This window comes from Ceratotherium simum, chromosome 25, assembly GCF_057802395.1.
Source record: "Ceratotherium simum simum isolate JZ-2026a chromosome 25, ASM5780239v1, whole genome shotgun sequence".
Lineage (NCBI taxonomy): Eukaryota > Metazoa > Chordata > Mammalia > Perissodactyla > Rhinocerotidae > Ceratotherium > Ceratotherium simum.
Genome location: NC_141924.1, coordinates 10,379,858 through 10,395,803, shown reverse-complemented (window position 1 = coordinate 10,395,803; position 15,946 = coordinate 10,379,858). Strand labels below are relative to the sequence as shown.

Genomic DNA, 15,946 nt, shown 5'->3' with positions numbered 1-15,946 from the left:
TTCCTGTAGGCCTGGAGATCCAGCCGGGCCGCCTGGTGGTTTGAAGGCTCACAGCCCCCTCTACTGGCGGAAGCGAGTACCTTTTCCTTCTCTTCCTATCGCTGAGGGCTTGCTCCTGCTCTGGATGCGCTCAGTACCTCTCCCTGAGCCTGCCTTCTGCTGCGTCCATCCAGGAGTTTGGATGGGCCCTCTGGGGCAGAGATCCCAACCTCAGGGAACAGCAGTCACTGGAGAGCCTTGTTAAAATGCAGTGAGGAATCTGCATGTTAAACAAGTGCCCTGGGTGTTTTCCTGTGCCCGGGGTCCCCAGAGCAGGACAGGGCCCTGCCCTCAGGGGACTGCCAGGCAGCGGGGAGGAGGTTCCAGGTGATGTCCTGAAGCCCCTCCTGGTCCCCCCAGGGAAATCACTGGGAAACGGCCAACACTCTCCAAGACGGTTAAGAGAAGGAAGAAAGGCACAGAATTTTGCTGAGTACCTGGCAAGTGCTGGGTGGACTGGGTGCTCAGTGCTTTCACACAGAACTCACAACCACCCTGCCTGATGACATCGTTTCACAGACGAGACCCCAGAGGCACAGAGGCGAGCCCCTGCATCCATGGTCACACAGTGAGAAAAGGGTAGCATGGTCTCTTGCCTCCCAGGGCCTTTCACAAAGCCTGTGGCTGTCTCTGGAAGGTTAAAGTTGGCACCATTTACCTATATCTTTAAAGACTGTTTGGAAAGGCCGAAGCCTGAATACGTGATTGACTTTCCCCCTGGTATCCCACCAGTGGAGAGGAAGAGGAGAGTGGTCATTTACGCCACGGAGTGCCTGTGGGTCACTACCTTCCAAGTCCCCTGGCCTCATGCTTTTCTTCCCAGAGTTGTCTGAGGTGACTGCAGCGATGGTTGCCTTTCCAGAACTCGCCTGGTTCCCCTATTCATGCATGGATTGGCCACTCTGGCTGGCAGTGTGATCTGGCTCCTAGTGTTGTCGCCACTGGGCTCCTGGATTTGGAGACTTCAGGCTCACCTGTGTCATCCTGGGAGGCTGAAGGCCTCAGATCTCTCTCCTGGAAATCTGGGCCCCTGTCCAGGATGGAAGGTTGGGGAAGTGAGGGACCTGTGGGCCTCCAGTTCCTCAAGAGCTTTCTTGTCAAGAAAGAGTTTCAAAATTCATTGTAGCTCCTGAGGAGTGCAGGTCAGCCTCCAGCTGGTGTTGGAGGCTGCAGTCTGATGCGGTAAACCTGGTCACCGTTCCCATCCGGGGTCCCGATCCCACAACACCGGTGAGGGGAGCCAGAGAGCATCCTTCTAGGAACTGACGCCACACGGCTCTAGAGAAGAGGCAGGCGACCTGATTCTCACTGGCAGATGTCATAATCCCCTGCCCCTCTGGGCCCTCTTGGGCCAGGGCTACATCACCATCTAGGTGAGTGAGGCACGTGGATCACCCAGTCAGTGTCTCTCGAGGCCACTATTGTGGGTATTGCTATGAACCCTGAAGTAGCTTGCATTGCCTGGTCATCATTTTATCCATCAGATATACGTCTATGTACCGTCTGCTCTGTGCCAGGCACTGTTCTGAGTTCCTGGTACAGCAGTGAAAAAAACGAGCAAAGTCCCTGCTCTTACGGAGTGAATACTGTCCTGGAGAGAGGGGACAGGGGAGGGCAGTGACCCTTTTATAAAAAGTGATCGGGGGACGCCTCTCTGACAAAGGGGCATCTGAGCAGAGACTTGAAGGAAGGAAGGAGAGAGCCATGTGGACATCCAGGGGAAGAATCTTCCAGAAAGGGAGACTGTGAGGCCCAGGAACCTATAGGGAGGTAGAGCCCATCGTGCCTGTCACCTCTCTCCTGCCAGCTAAACCAGACTTGCTGGGTACTGACAGATGAGCCTGTCCTGACGCCAAGGCCGGCTCCCCCTCCAGCCCTTGCGTCTTGCTGCCCCCTCTTCTCCCACTTCCCACCCCCACTTTCAGTCTCACTCCAGTGTCGCCTCCCTTTGAAGTTGGACTTTCTCTCCTAAGCTTCTTTTGAACTGCCCATGTCACACGTACTTTGTAAAAAAAAAATAAATAAAATTGAGGGCTGTTTCTGGATTCTTCCCTATTAATCTGAGCAGGTCTGACTCGCCTCAGACTCTTGCTGAACACCTGCGCGTGTACATGGAATCATGATGGAACACAAAGAATTTTTCCTCAAACCAGTTTTTCTATCAGAGGCATAGGGATGAATTCTGAGTATAAAGTATGTCTTCGGGCTTTCATCCAGCCTTATAAAATGAGTGGGGGAGTGGGAAGCACGCCCTGCAAACACAGGCCCTGACCCCTGCTCCTGCCGCCTTGTCCGGGCATGAGGCTCCTCTAAGGCTCCTAGCCTCCCCATCCCAAGCTACGCTCCTTCCCCTGCTTCAGGATCCTGCCTCCAAAGTGCCACTGCCTCCGGGGAGGAGCTCGCATCTGCTCAATAAAACAAGCCCCTAAGGAGAGGAAGTGGGGACAGACATGTCCATTGCTTCAGTGAGGGGACGGGGGAATGTGATCACTTCAGCAGAGCTGCACCAGAGGCAACCTCAGCACCACATGGCAGATGACGAAGCTCCTTGACCCTCGGAGCTCTGGGGAGGGGGGCCACAGTCATCTGGCTCCCTTCCCACCTCCTCTAAGCTCTAAGCGCTGTCAGCGAGCCTCCAAGGAGGCTCAGCTGGACTTGTAGCAAGTCCCGAGGAGTGAGTTCAGTCCAGCCCAGGGAAGGCGGTGGGTAACAGGAGCAGGGCAGGAGGAAGGGTCTCCACTCGGGCCTGCTCAGTGTCTCTCGCTAATGGCCCAGGAGAGGAGACAGAAGCCACCTTAAGTAAATTCACAGCTGAAGTGATATGAGAAGGTGGTCTGAGTGCCAGGGAGGTGACCCTTGCAGTGTGGAAAGGAACAGGCAGAAAATAACAGCAGCTTCCACCTGGGAGAAAGGCAGCCGGTGTGCCAGAAGGACATGGATCCAGTGGCCGACTCCTCGCAGGCAAGCCGGGAGGTGTCAGTGTCTGTCTTGCAGCTCCCCCCTTCCCTCGATGGCAGGAATCCTGCCAAAGAAGCCACTGGTCTCTGCTTGGGATAGTAAAGGAAGTGGAAATAGATGGAAGGGGGCTGGGAAGAGGAGAAACGTGCTTCTCTGGCCTGGAGCAGAACAGCTTTCTCGCCCCCTTTCCTCTCAGTGAAGTGCGTTCCCTCCATCCTCTTCCTTAAAACCACCTCCCTAAGCATGTGGTCCATGCCACACTGCCTGGCTCTCCGTCAGCCTACTGACCCTTCCTGAGGCACAAGCTTTTCCTCTTCCTCCTTAGGCAACCTGCATGGCAGAGGGAGCTGAGACAGGATTTGGAAGACCAGACGCTGGCGCTGGCTGGCTCTGGGGCCTGGGGGCCCCGCCACGCTCAGCTGTAAGATAGGACTGATGAGACCTTCTCACAGTGCAGCGCCCACAAGGGCTACCTGAGAGAATGACTGGGGCTGTGCTTTGTAAGCTGTGAGGCTGCGCATGGTGTTAGCTAAACTGCCTCTTGGCAAGACTTTTAAGTCACTGATTGTAGTTGTTGATTTGGGGTCTGGATCCTTCCCCCACCCCGCTGAGGTCAGGAGATGGCAGATCCCTTGATGTCCTAATCAGTGGCAGTCTTGCTGAGGCTGTCAGGACAGTCCTTTTGCTTTCCTGGGGCCCCTACTGACCTGGTTTCCAAATCAGCAGCTTGGGAGGGAGACAGTGACCCCAGCCCCCAAATCTGAGGTGTGGGCAGTGCACAGGAGAGGGGCTGGAGGTGAATCCACTAAGCACGTCATTTATACCCTTCCCTGCCTGTGTCCCTTGTCTCTGCAGGTAAAACAAGTCCCAGTCCTGCCAAGACCAGCAATTGCGTGATTTCCTGAGCCGTGGGCCAGCAGTGGGCAGGACCTGTGGATGCCCCCCTGTCCTGTCCTGTGGAGAACACAGGTCAAACCCTGCACCAGTTTACACATCAGAGCCCTGCTGGCCTCCTGCCCCAGCAGCCTTCATCCTGGTCTCAGGGACCCTGAATCACAGATGTGAGGGTCTGCAGCATCTCAAGATAATCACATGCCTCCACAAGACTGGCGGTGGCGGTGGCCGGGCAGGGCTCACTCCTCCTTGTTTACATGAAGTGGAAGCTTCACTGGTGTCCGCTCTCCTTCATGCCCGACCCCCTCCCTCCACTGGGCCAGCCTCGCCCTGCAGGTCTCTAGATGGGGTGAGCCCATGGCTTTATACCTTAATGTGATGGGGTCTCCAGGGCAGCCCCAGCCCCCGACTTCTCCTTCCCTAGGCTTCTTGGTGCTTCTGGTCCCCCCAAGAGGTTGGTGGAATAAAAGGGAGGAGGACAGGGCTCTGAGCCAAGGATCCAGTTGCTCTAGCCTCTGAACTCAAGGTGGAAGGTGCAGCTGGGACAGCTGGGGCACTGGCTGCTGCGGCCTTCCTGGCCCGGTCCCTACACTAGACTCTGAATGAGTGAGGGGAAACCCTCCCCCTAGCCAGGGCCAGTATTTGACATTGCCATTTTAAGAGCCCTCTACTGAGGTCTCCTTTCCTGCGCCATCTTGGCAGTCTCTGCCCCAGGTGGTCTAGGCTTATTTGGCTATTGCCTGCTGCAAGCTGACATGGTGGTTCTTCTAGTGCCTTTACCTGAGGCCACTCCCTCCCCTTCATGTGCCTTGATTTGCAGCCCAAGGCAGGGAGAGAGAGAGCTTGGCCGAGGGCCAGTTAGGGTGGTTTGGGAGGCAGGGCCCTGCAGACAGGAGCATTTGTCCTCCACCCCCAACACACACCACACCCCCGCCCCGAGATGGCCCTCGGTCCCCTTCACCAGCCAGGACTTCCGTGCCTTCTCTAGCCACATTTCAGCCAAAGACCAGCCTTAGCCTCCTGCTGAAAGCCCAGCTGTGTTGAGTAACCTCAGCTTCCCCAAAGGTGCCTGGCCTAATTGCCACGATGCCAGCCCACAGAGACCTGCCTAAAATTGCACACTGCCCCCTCCCCACTTGTGTGACTGGGGGTCTGAGGAAAGAGGTCTTGAATGGACAACAGAGAAATTGCCAAAATGCAGGCTGTGCGAGCCGGCTCTGCTCAGAACCAGGTGCTGGGGCTCAGATCCCAGGGGAGCCAAGGCTGCAGGCCCTGTGAAAGCACTGTGCGCAGCCTCTCACTCTGAACCAAATTCTCGTCCCGTGCGTCTCCTTCTGCAAACCCCAGGGCACGAGCAGCACCTGGGGGAGGGGCCCAGATGTCTGCGAGGCGGCTGATGTGAGGCGGCTGATGTGCAGAGGCGAGCAGGGGAGCGTTGACGGCGCTGAGGTGAACCAGATGTCCTTTGAGAAAGCAGGAAGGAGGACGGCACTGCACAGTCGTTTGAGAAGAACCTGGCCTCTCTGGCGGTGGGGAGGGGCAGGAAAGGAAGGGTGAAGCTAGTTCTCAGGGGCTCCTCTGTTCACCCTGAGGTTAGCTTCTGGCATGTTGGTGGGGGAGCAAGGGGCCCTGACCTGCCTCCCGGAGCTTTTGTGAGGATTAAACACTTTCTGAAAGTGCTTCCTACGCACCAAGGCCTGGCAGTGTGGCACATGCTTGTTCTGGAGGGAAAGGAAGGGAGAGATGGGACACGGGTTGTGGTCACCTTGAGGTGTGGGACACGAGGTGGGTCAGTTGCAGTAGGGCAAAGAGCTCACCCTTGGTGAGGAGAGCGGATGCCTCGGGACAAGGGAGGAGGTGCAAGAAGGGACCCGCTGCTAAGCGATTCTACCGAGGGCTTCTTGGGCCTCCCCTAGGAGGGAAGCAGGCATAGCCCAGCCCCTTCCCTCCCCTGCCCTGCCATGTGGGAGGACCCAGATTGGAAGTTCCAAGTCACTGCAGCCTTGAGCCAGGCCTGCCTTCCTGCCCCCATTTCTCCCCGTGCCAAGACGGGGTTATTCTCACCTCCTTCATAGGAACAAAGCGGAGTGGGAGACCATATGTTGAAGAGGAAGCAACACAGGAGAGTGGGAAGAGTGCTGGCCTGGGAGGCAGGGCACCTCTCCCCCCCAGTCGCAGTTTCCTCAGCCCCTCACAGGCATTTGGACAAGATGGCCTCGCACCCCCTCCAGCTCTGAGATGCTTGGGAACAGACAGCAGTCCAAAGATTGCTGAGGATCTTGAAGTCCTAAAATGCGGTTCCTAATGTTTGCTTGTCTGCGTAAGCTCCAGCCCACTCCGTTCTGCCTCTTGGCTTCTCAGTTTTGAGCACATCTGCCCTCTGTCCCAGCGCTTGCATATACTTTGTGAGATATTCTCTCTCTCATCAAATCTCAAGGGAACATCTGGCCTTCCCAGTCGGAAGACAAGTTCAAGGGTGGAGCGTGCCTTTGGTCCCTCCTCAGCAGCTTCCACAAAGCTGGTGATGTCGGAAGGCCTCCGAGAGTAACAGGAATGAAACGTCGCTCTCAGGCCAGGGCCTGGCTTCACTGCCTCACCCCTCCCCCGCAACCAGCACCACCACCACGAAGCGGCCCACTTTCTTTTTTTATAATTTTATTTTTCCCAAAGCCCCAGTAGATAGTTGTATGTCATAGTTGCACATCCTTCTAGTTGCTGTATGTGGGACGCGTCCTCAGCATGGCCCGACAAGCGGTGCGTCGGTGCGCGCCCGGGATCCGAACCTGGTCCGCCAGCAGCGGAGCGCGCGCACTTAACCGCTAAGCCTCGGGGCCGGCCCAAGCGGCCCACTTTCTGAGTCCAGCTTCTGTAGGTTGAGTGTCAACGACTGGTGCTACTCCTTGGACAGGCTGACCTCCGATGAGCAGAGGCACCCAGGGGCTGCTGCCACTCTGGATCTTGTCCCCCAGAAGCAGGAAGCACAGGACTCCTGCGTGGGGCTGGGAGTCTTTCCCTTGAGACTCGGCAAAACTTCCCAGTCTCCTTTGTCAGCTGTTCTCGGGTACTGTTGGTCCAATCCCTGATCCTTCAAGGGTGCTTTTGAGACAGCCTCTGCTAACACCCCTACCCTCTGCCTGTGTGGAACTTAATAGAAAAGCTAGGCAAAAAAGGCAGCCTTGAGATATGGAGGAAACAGGCCAGAGAGGGGGAGTGGGCCTCTTTTTTTTTTTTCCACTATGACGCTTTTCTCTTTCTAATTTAATGAGTGCCTACTACATGCCAGTCGCTGTGCTAGATGCTTCAGTCAGCTGCAGGTTTGAAATTAAGAAAAGCTTGGGAAAGAGCCCTTTAGAGTTCACAAAAAGTTTCCCTGTGCATTTGGGGACTGAGCCTCACAAAGTGGTGTGTTGAGCAGCTTGGGTCTTATTGTCCCCATGTTTCAAGTGAGAAAAGTACACAGCTCTCTCAAAATCCCACATCACATAAAACGCAGCTCTGACCCTGCTCCTCCAGCTCAGGGTTTCTCACATTCAACATTGGTGACACTTGGAGCCACAGAATTCTCTGTTGGGGGAGGGGCTGTCCTACACACTGTGGGATGTTGAGCAGCACCCCCGGCCCCTACCTACTAAATGCTAGTTGCACCCCTCCATCTGAGACAACCGAAAACGTCCCCAGACGTTGCCAAATGTCCCCTGGGGGGTAAAGTCGCCCCAGTTGAGAAAGACGGCTCTCTTTGCAGCCCTGAAGGCCTGTGGGCGCTTGTCTGAGCTGCTTTCATGTGCGTACCCCCTGTAAAACAGTTACCTTTGTTTGACAGAACGCTTTGGCCCAGAGAGGTTGGCTGACTTGCCAAAGATTTTGCTTTCTGTGAGCGACATAATAGCATCTTCCATCTTTGTTCTAGTTACCTTGCTTAGCTCTTCACCACCTTGTACTCCCCAGAACAGGTGTGTTTATGTGCACACATCTGCCTTACTCCACTCAGCACCCTGTCACATTTCCTCCCAATCTGTTCCCCTTCCTTCAGTCTCCATTAAGTCCTGCACAGAAAGCACCATCGGACATAACTGTGTGTGCCCAGCAGTATCCCCACCTCAGAAGGCAGCCAGGGCAGAGAGTCTTCTACACTCCTCAAGTCAGGCTAGGTGGGAATCGCTCTGTGGAGTGTCACGGCCACATTCTGAGTGAACGTTGACAGAGCCCCCTTAGCAGCTAATTAGCCCTGCCATGCACCTTGAATATCATTTATCATTGGCTGTGTGCCAGCCATTCCCCCCCTGCCTAGAGGACCCAGCAGCCATCACTGTGATTGTCTGCACTGCTGTTCCAGTGACGGGAGGTTTGGTGCAGAACAGGTACCCCGGGTTTAGCAAGCTAAGCCAGACCAAGATTGAGAGTTACCTTAGAGAAGGTTGAGAGATGGCAGGTGCAGACATGAGGGTGTTCTTAGGCTGATTAATCGCTAGATCAGCCAGAAGGCCTCGCAAAGGTGGGCAGGCCTGAACTTCTCCCCCCTACCCTGCAAAGCTTCTGCCCTACCAGCTATGAGCCGAGCTCCCCGACCCCTGCTCCAGCGGCATGTGCTGCTGCCCAGCACACTAGGCACCCACTCTGTCCTTGGGGTTCCTGCGCCTGGAGACCAGGACATTGTCTGTCTGGCTCACTGTTGTCTCCACTGTTGCTTAATAGCTATTTGTTAAATGATTGAAAACTTGACAGCACCTTGATATGGAGAATAAGCCACACTGGTTGACCTGGGCAATGTCAGAGGCACCAGAGTTGATCATAACCCTTTCAGTCTTGTTCCTGACTTCTGAGACTGTACGTGAAAGCCAAACAGGATTCTGCTCTCTTCAATTTAATTTCTTAAGGGCGGGGTTTATCAAAGTCCTTCCTGTTCGAATCCTTTCCTCTGGAAAGGCTTCCCCTTCAGCGTGTGTCCTCAGTGGATGGTCCTCATTTCCCAGTCGCTCCAGACTGGGCAGACCCAGGTCTCTAGGCATCTGGCTGCCCAGGGATGGCCTGTCTGCATGCTTCTTTCAAAGGCTAACACAAAAGCAGGGCCCCAGACAGGCCTTGAGATGAGGCAATTTGTCCAAAGGCCCCCAACAAGTCATGGGAAAGGCTAGAATCTGGTTAGCCAGACCCTCCTAGAGCACTAGCACTGTGTCATGTGGCCTTTCCAAGTGACAGGCAGCTGGAGACAAGTTTTCATCAGAAAAGTGGCTAGAAGTTAGGCATTGTCTGCAGCCACTAAAAAGCAGCCCCAGGAACAGATGTCCCTGTCGTAGGAGACCAACTGGGACCTGCCACAGAAGCCAGCAAGTGTGGGGGGAGACTGGAGGAGGAAAAGGCAAGAACAGGCTGTATGCCCACAGAGGCCACGTCCCCTGGGCACAAGCAAGCAAAAGACCCCATTCTGTTGCAAGAACCAAGAAGTCTACCTGGCAGTTCTTATTTCCTGTGTGCAGCCTGTGCTGCCTGGCTCATCTCTTCCTGGAAGGTCTTGGAAGTTGGGTGATTGGACAAGTACTTCACTGCAGTATTTGGAAGGCTTTATTCATTTGTTCATTCAATGGATATTTACTGTGTGCTAGGCCTGGGATGAATGGTGAGCGAGGAAGCCCCGGCGGAGCTCGTGAATTTAGGGCGGTGTGGGGTCATGCCGCTTGCTGTGGTCTTAGCTGAGGCGTGTGGTGGTGAGAGGACAGTCTTCAGAAGGGGCAGGCTCGGGCTGGCTTCGCCACTCTGCCACATATTAGCCAAAAAAGCCAGCAAGCTGCTTCACATCCCAAACTTCAGTTTCCTTCTGTGTAAAATATAATCTTGGTCCCACTTTCCCGAGGGTGTGGGGGGTACAGCACTGAGCACCATGGGTAACAGCCAGGGGCAGCCCAGTACCCGCCCGTGCTGCCAGTGGCGTGCGCTATCAGGCGATTTGTCATCTCCCTCTTGGAGCATTGTCTCCTGGACCCTCTCCCTTGCTCCCTCCCTGGATATTTGCCACTTCTGTGTTGAGCAGTTGGTGCATGGGTCCAAATGCCTGTCCACCTGGAAGAAGTTTCAGGCTCAGGCCCAGGTTTGGAAAGAAGGTGGAGAAGACCTGCCAGAGATGCCATTTGTGAGCTGCTCTGCTTGGCGGGGCTCCGTGTTCCCCTCGTGCACGCCCATCCCCACCTCAGCTCTGTGGGTTTGTTGGTTCCAGGCATGGAGGAGGGCCGCAGTCTTATCTGGTTGTGCAAAGTCCCACAACTTTTCTTGATTGATAGTTGTAAAATAAACAATTTAGTTTGTTTGGAGACTCTTTCATTATATCAAATTAAACCCAAACCAAAGAAACAGCACACCCAGATGAGCCTGCCAACCTGCACCAAGTCACTGGACATCCCAAACCAGTCCTGTCCCCTTCGTGTAGACCACACGCTCCCCAGTTTCCTTCTAGTCTTTTACACTCGCTCGCCCAGTGACTACAGCCCAGCTGTCTCCCCAGCTAGACTAGAAGGCCCAAGGGCCAGCACAGGGTTTGGGCCCAGAACCCAAACTCCGGGCTGTGCTTCCTTAGAGGAGCGCACGTGGCTGAAGCACCGTGGTGAAATGCTGACACCTTGTGGCCAGCTCGCAGCGCATCTCCTGCCTCCTCTGGGTGACAGTCAGATGGCAGAGGCCGGGGGTCGCAAATTTTTTCTGTCAAGAGCCAGATGGTCATTATTCTAGGCTTTGTGAACGTGCGGCGTCCGTCACAGCTGCTGCTGCTGAAGCACTGGAGCAACCACAGACAGTACGTAAGCGAGCGGGTGCAGCTGGATTCCAGTGAAACTTGAGAGACACTGAAATTTGAATTTCATATAATTTTCATGTATCACAAAATAATATTCTTTAAATTTTTTCCAGTCATTTAAAAATGTAAAAATCATTCTTAGCTCGTGGGCTGTGCAAAAACAGGCAGTGGCTGGATTTGGAGCTCAAGCCGTTGTTTGCCGACCCTGGCCCGGGACACCTTTCCTCCATGCTCCCAACGCTAGCTCCCAACTGTCACACCTGGATCCTTACTTTGTCCTTGTTCTGTTAAGAGGAATCCCCAGCCCCCCTGCCCCAACCCGGCTGCTGCCACTAAGCCCTCTTCTTATCAGAAATTCTGGAGTTGTTGTTGGTTTTCACCCATCTCATAAGTTTACGTAAGTATCCATCAGGTGCCCAACCCTGTGCTGAGGGCCATAAAAGAGCCTGGAGTTTTAACCAACATGTATTTAATATTTACTTTTATTCACTCATTGGTTCAAACAAACTTATTGAGAACTTACTGTGTCCCAGGCACTGTAATAAGACAGACCTAGTCTCTGCCCTCAGGGTGTTCATAAGCTGGTTGGGAAGATGGACACAGGGAGGCAAGCATTGTAATGGGGAAGCACCAGAGTGTGGAAGCCCAGAGGAGGTACCTAACTCAACCTGGGGATGGAGTTAGGGAAGGCTTCCTGGAGGAGGAGGTGATTTCTGAGCCAACACCAGAGGAATGAATGGGGGATGGGAGAATGACACAAGATTCTAGGCAAGATTTCCCCTGGAAAGGGAAAGGTCCAGAGCCTAGAAAGAACTCTTTCAAGAGAATTAAAAGCATCCATGACATAGTGAAGATTCAGATACCGTATCTGCCCTTGAGGCCTCCCAGTCTGGCGGGTAATACAGTCTGTCACAAGCTGTTATAAGGCTGTGGAGAGAGATTTAAAGAAGTTTTCTCTCTAGCCTTGTAGGACTGGTTATCAGTGAGCCTCGAGAAGGTAAGCAGTGGCAAGTGAGCACTCTGAAGGCTATAAATAATCCCAGGGCCAGGCTAGGGTGGGTCTGACTCCACACAGGGTCCTGAGAGAATCTAGAGGGCAGAGAGATGTGGACCTGGCTTCTCTGCTCTGGAAGCCTCTTAGAGGAGAAGGGGCTTGAACTGAGCTTAGAAGGAAATGTAGACCTCGGTACAGGGGAAGGAGGAAGGGCATCCTAGGCAGCAGAAACTGCAAGGGCAAACTCACTGAGGAAGGAGAGAGTGTGGCCCAGCTGATGGGCCACCAGGAAGTCCACCCGAGGGTCCCCAGGAGGGAACCATCCTTTACTGTGAATCTTACCACAACCCCAACCAACTCCACCGATTAAAAACCATGACCTTGGACAGTCACTTAACCTCTCTCTGCCTTAGTTTCCTCATCTGTTTCTACCTTATAAGGTTGCCACGAGGATTGACTAAGTTAATACGTATAAAAGTCTTAGGACATTGCCTGGCACTAGGGCCAGCTTCATGGTCATGCAACCTGCACACTCCCACAGGGCCCCACAGTCAGAAGGCAAAGAGTCCCACTGCTCTGCTGTTGCTGTCTTGAAATTCTTAATAATTTTGGAACAAGATGCCCCACGCATTCCTTTTGCATGGCCACAAATTGTGTAGCTGGTCCTGCCTGGCATAGTGTGTGCTTAAAAACTTTAGGTTTTATCATTATCTTAGAGTGTAGAATAACAAATCTGATTCAATATATTCATTTTAGAAATGAGAAAACTGAAGCTCTGACAGTTTACGTGACTTGCACAAGGTGACACAGCAAGCAAAGATGCAGACTGGAGGTGGAGAGATGAAAATCACAATCTTAGAGGTGAAGGCAGGACAACGACCCAGCCCCCCCCCCCCACGCCCCCAGAAGGCAGCATAAGGAGAGAGGATCAGACAGACTCCTTTGAAGGAGCTTAGAGAAAGAGGTGGTATGAAAAAGAGCATGAACAGTTGTAGAGGTAGGAGGGAAGCAGGCTATTTTGGGAAGCCAAGAGAAGATTCTCACAGTAAAATGTAGTGGTGAAGCCATGGAAACAAGGACTGAGAAAGTCTCTGGGATCTTGGCCATAAGGGGGTCATAGATGAGTTTAGAGAAATGAGTTTCAGTAGAGTTAGGGCTAGAAGCCAGTTTAAAGAATGAGGGAGCATCAATGGTGGAAATGGCCACAGGTCATTATTTAAGAAAATGAGAAAAGGAAATAGAGGGAAAAAGGACAGGAAGGAAGGAAGGAGGCTATTTTGAAGGGGGTGGGAGGAGAGCCAGATCCCACCTGGGATGTGGAGGAAAGGCCATCAGAGGCAGTAATTTAGCCAGGAAGAGGTGCACCTCTTTCCCTGAGTCTGTAGGGAAAAAGAGCTAATGAAGGCTATGAGGGCAACTGTTCATCTGGGGGGGCTGGTTGTTTCCCCAGCTGCAGTGTGGCGTTCTCAATGTAGACATCTCAGGCGCAACACAGCAGCGTGGAAAAGAGCTTACTCACTGGAACCAGGCTGCCTGGGTTCAGCTGCGAGGTTATTACCTGTGGTGACCTGAGGCAAGTTAGTCAGCCCTCCAGTGCCTCAGTTTCCCTATCTGGAAAATGAGGATAACCACGGTTGTTGTGCAGATTAATTACCATGATCCACATAAAGCCCTCAGTACAGTGTCTGATACACAGCAAGTGTGCACGAAAGACTAGCTATTATTAACAGCCACATCTCCTGGTTCTCTTGTGAACCTCCTGTGGGTCCAGCATTGGCACACGGCACACAGGGGTTCAATGTTTGCTGCTTCACTAGGAGCTTTTCAGCAAGTGTGGTCATAAGAAATGAGAGGTGATTTAGAAGTGGCACAGCACCTGTCACAAGGGCTTTGTTGCACAATAAATGCTACCAGACTAGTAATATATGCTTATGAGCATGTCTTCTGTAATCAGCACCCTCTAGAAAGTTCCCCTCCCCCACTGCTCCTGGCCTTGGCTCTGGCCACACCCACTGCCCAAGTGAGCAGTATCAGCTGTCTGCCGTCCTCTTGTCTTCTGGATTAGGTTCCTTTACAGGGATCTTCCCATGGTTGTAAATTTGGAGAATTGGAGAATGCTTTACAAACACTTCCAAGTGTCTCATAGCAATGAGAGGCCAGTGCAAAGGGTGGAGGGAGTTCTCCTCTGCCACAGAAATCAGAGCTGGAGCAGATCCAGCTGGCTATGTCACCCCAAGCTTGTGGGTCATTGCAGAATCGTTCACAGAAATTCCCATTGCATTGGATTTTGTCCAGGCCAATGCAATGTGTTCAGGGATCACAAAACAATCTCTCAAGGGAAAAAAGGAAGGCCTGTTGCTTGGAATGGCTTAGAGCACTTTTGGTAGCCATCCAAGGCAGCTATCACTCATTAAATCTGCCTTCCCCTCCAGCAAAAAACCAACTGTATAGAACACCACATATAGAGCTCTAAGAATAGTATAGTGCTCCAAGAACATACTGCACTTGGCCTGCATACAAGTGTGCAGGGCTCGACGAGTCTTTTTACTCTCAAAGCTGGGTGGGTTGGAACAAACAAATAAACAAAAAATATTTTCCCCAAGTAGCATGCAGAGAAGAAATGAGAGAGAGCATCGGAGAACACCCTAGCACATCATTCTCTGACCTGGGCTGTCTTTTCAGGGCATGGATTGACTCCACAGCCACCAAAGCATGCCTGTAAGCCCTAGGGCAGTGAGCACAGCAGACACCCCCTCCTCCCCCATTCATTGACTCCACACTAGTCTGAGCAAGCCCCAAAGTCCTGTAACAGGTGGTAATTTGTCATTTGCTGTGACAGGAATTTGAAACCATCATCCTCCATAATAAATATTTGGCTGATTTATTGGCTTCCTTCCCATAAGTATAGAAAGTGAGGACAGGTCCCATCCGAAGCTGCAGTTCTGAGCAATGAGAGCTCTCAGAGTGCAGATAAGACCCTAAACCACACCCCACTGTTTGTTGGAAGAAGAAATCCATGTGTGGGTCTATTCGTAAAGGAGTCTGGGAAGATACCCTCCTTAATGGCAGTTGGCTCTACTAGTGGGATTTGGGGGAACTTTTATTTTCTACTTTAACACTTTCTATTGTCTGAAATCTTTACTCAATGTTACTTTTATGATCAGAAAAACAGCAATCTTGGGGCTGGCCCCATGATGTAGTAGTTAAGTTCCTGTGCTCCACTTCGGTGGCTGGGGGTTCACTGGTTCGGATCCCAGGTGCGGACCTATGCACTGCTCATTGAGCCATGCTGTGGCAGCATCCCATATACAAAATAGAGGAAGATGGGCACAGATGTTAGCTCAGAGACAATCTTCCTCAAGCAAAAAGAGGAAGATTGGCAACAGATGTTAGCTTAGGGCCAATCTTCCTCACCAAAAAAAAAAAAAAGAAAAGAAAAACAGCAATCTTATTTAGAAATTATTTTCCTACTCTCAAGTGGGAATAGGGTTTCCGGTTTCCTGCTTTCTCCTGGGAGGAAAAGTACAACAAGGTGGAGTGGACAGAGAGCTGAAGGCCCTCAAAGACAAAGATTATACAAAAAACAGGCTTTGGGGCCAGCCCCGTGGCTTAGCGGTTAAGTGCGTGCGCTCCGCTCCTGGCGGCCCGGGGTTTCGATCCCGGGCGCGCACCAACGCACCACTTCTCCGGCCATGCTGAGGCCGCGTCCCACATACAGCAACTGGAGGGATGTGTAGCTATGACCTACAACTATCTACTGGGGCTTTGGGAAAAAATAAATAAATAAAATTATAAAAAAAAAACAAAACAGGCTTTGGCCACTCCTGGATATTCCTATCCTGCTCCCCAGAGAGCAAATGTTGCAAGTCACCACACATCACCAGCCTCTTGCCTAGCTAACCACAATTCATCCTTTAGTTCTCCTTGTAGATGTCACTCCTGGAAAGCCATCCCTGTCCCACCAAGATTGAGTCCCTCCCATGGTCTTCCAAGCCACCTGCATGTGATTATCTGTTTTCCTGTTGGCCACTCCCACTAGACTGAGGTCCCTGTAGGCAGAGGTATTTTATTCATCTCTGTAGTCCTTGTACCTTAGGAAAGTGCCAACAGGCTCAATAAACATTTACTGGATAATTATTTATTTGGGGACCTTTTATAGTTGGAGAAATTTAAGGGATACAAAGATGAAAAAGAAACTACTTCTTTTTAAGGAATTTACAACTGAGTTGGGGAGACACATGTCCAACAATTAATGGTAAAACCAACCACTAGTTTAAGGG

The 15,946-nt window shown here is 52.4% G+C and overlaps 1 protein-coding gene across 1 annotated transcript in view; it reads left to right on the top strand.

Annotated features, from left to right (window-relative positions):
- SACK1F (scaffolding CK1 anchoring protein F) overlaps positions 1-10,193 on the top strand; it is a 35,938-nt gene extending 25,745 nt beyond the window's left edge. The window contains exon 5 of the mRNA XM_004437882.2: positions 3,853-10,193. Within this exon, the coding sequence (XP_004437939.1) occupies positions 3,853-3,902 (50 nt within the window). The 3' untranslated portion in view covers positions 3,903-10,193. The remainder of the gene's footprint in view (positions 1-3,852) is intronic.
- Positions 10,194-15,946: the final 5,753 nt, after the last annotated feature.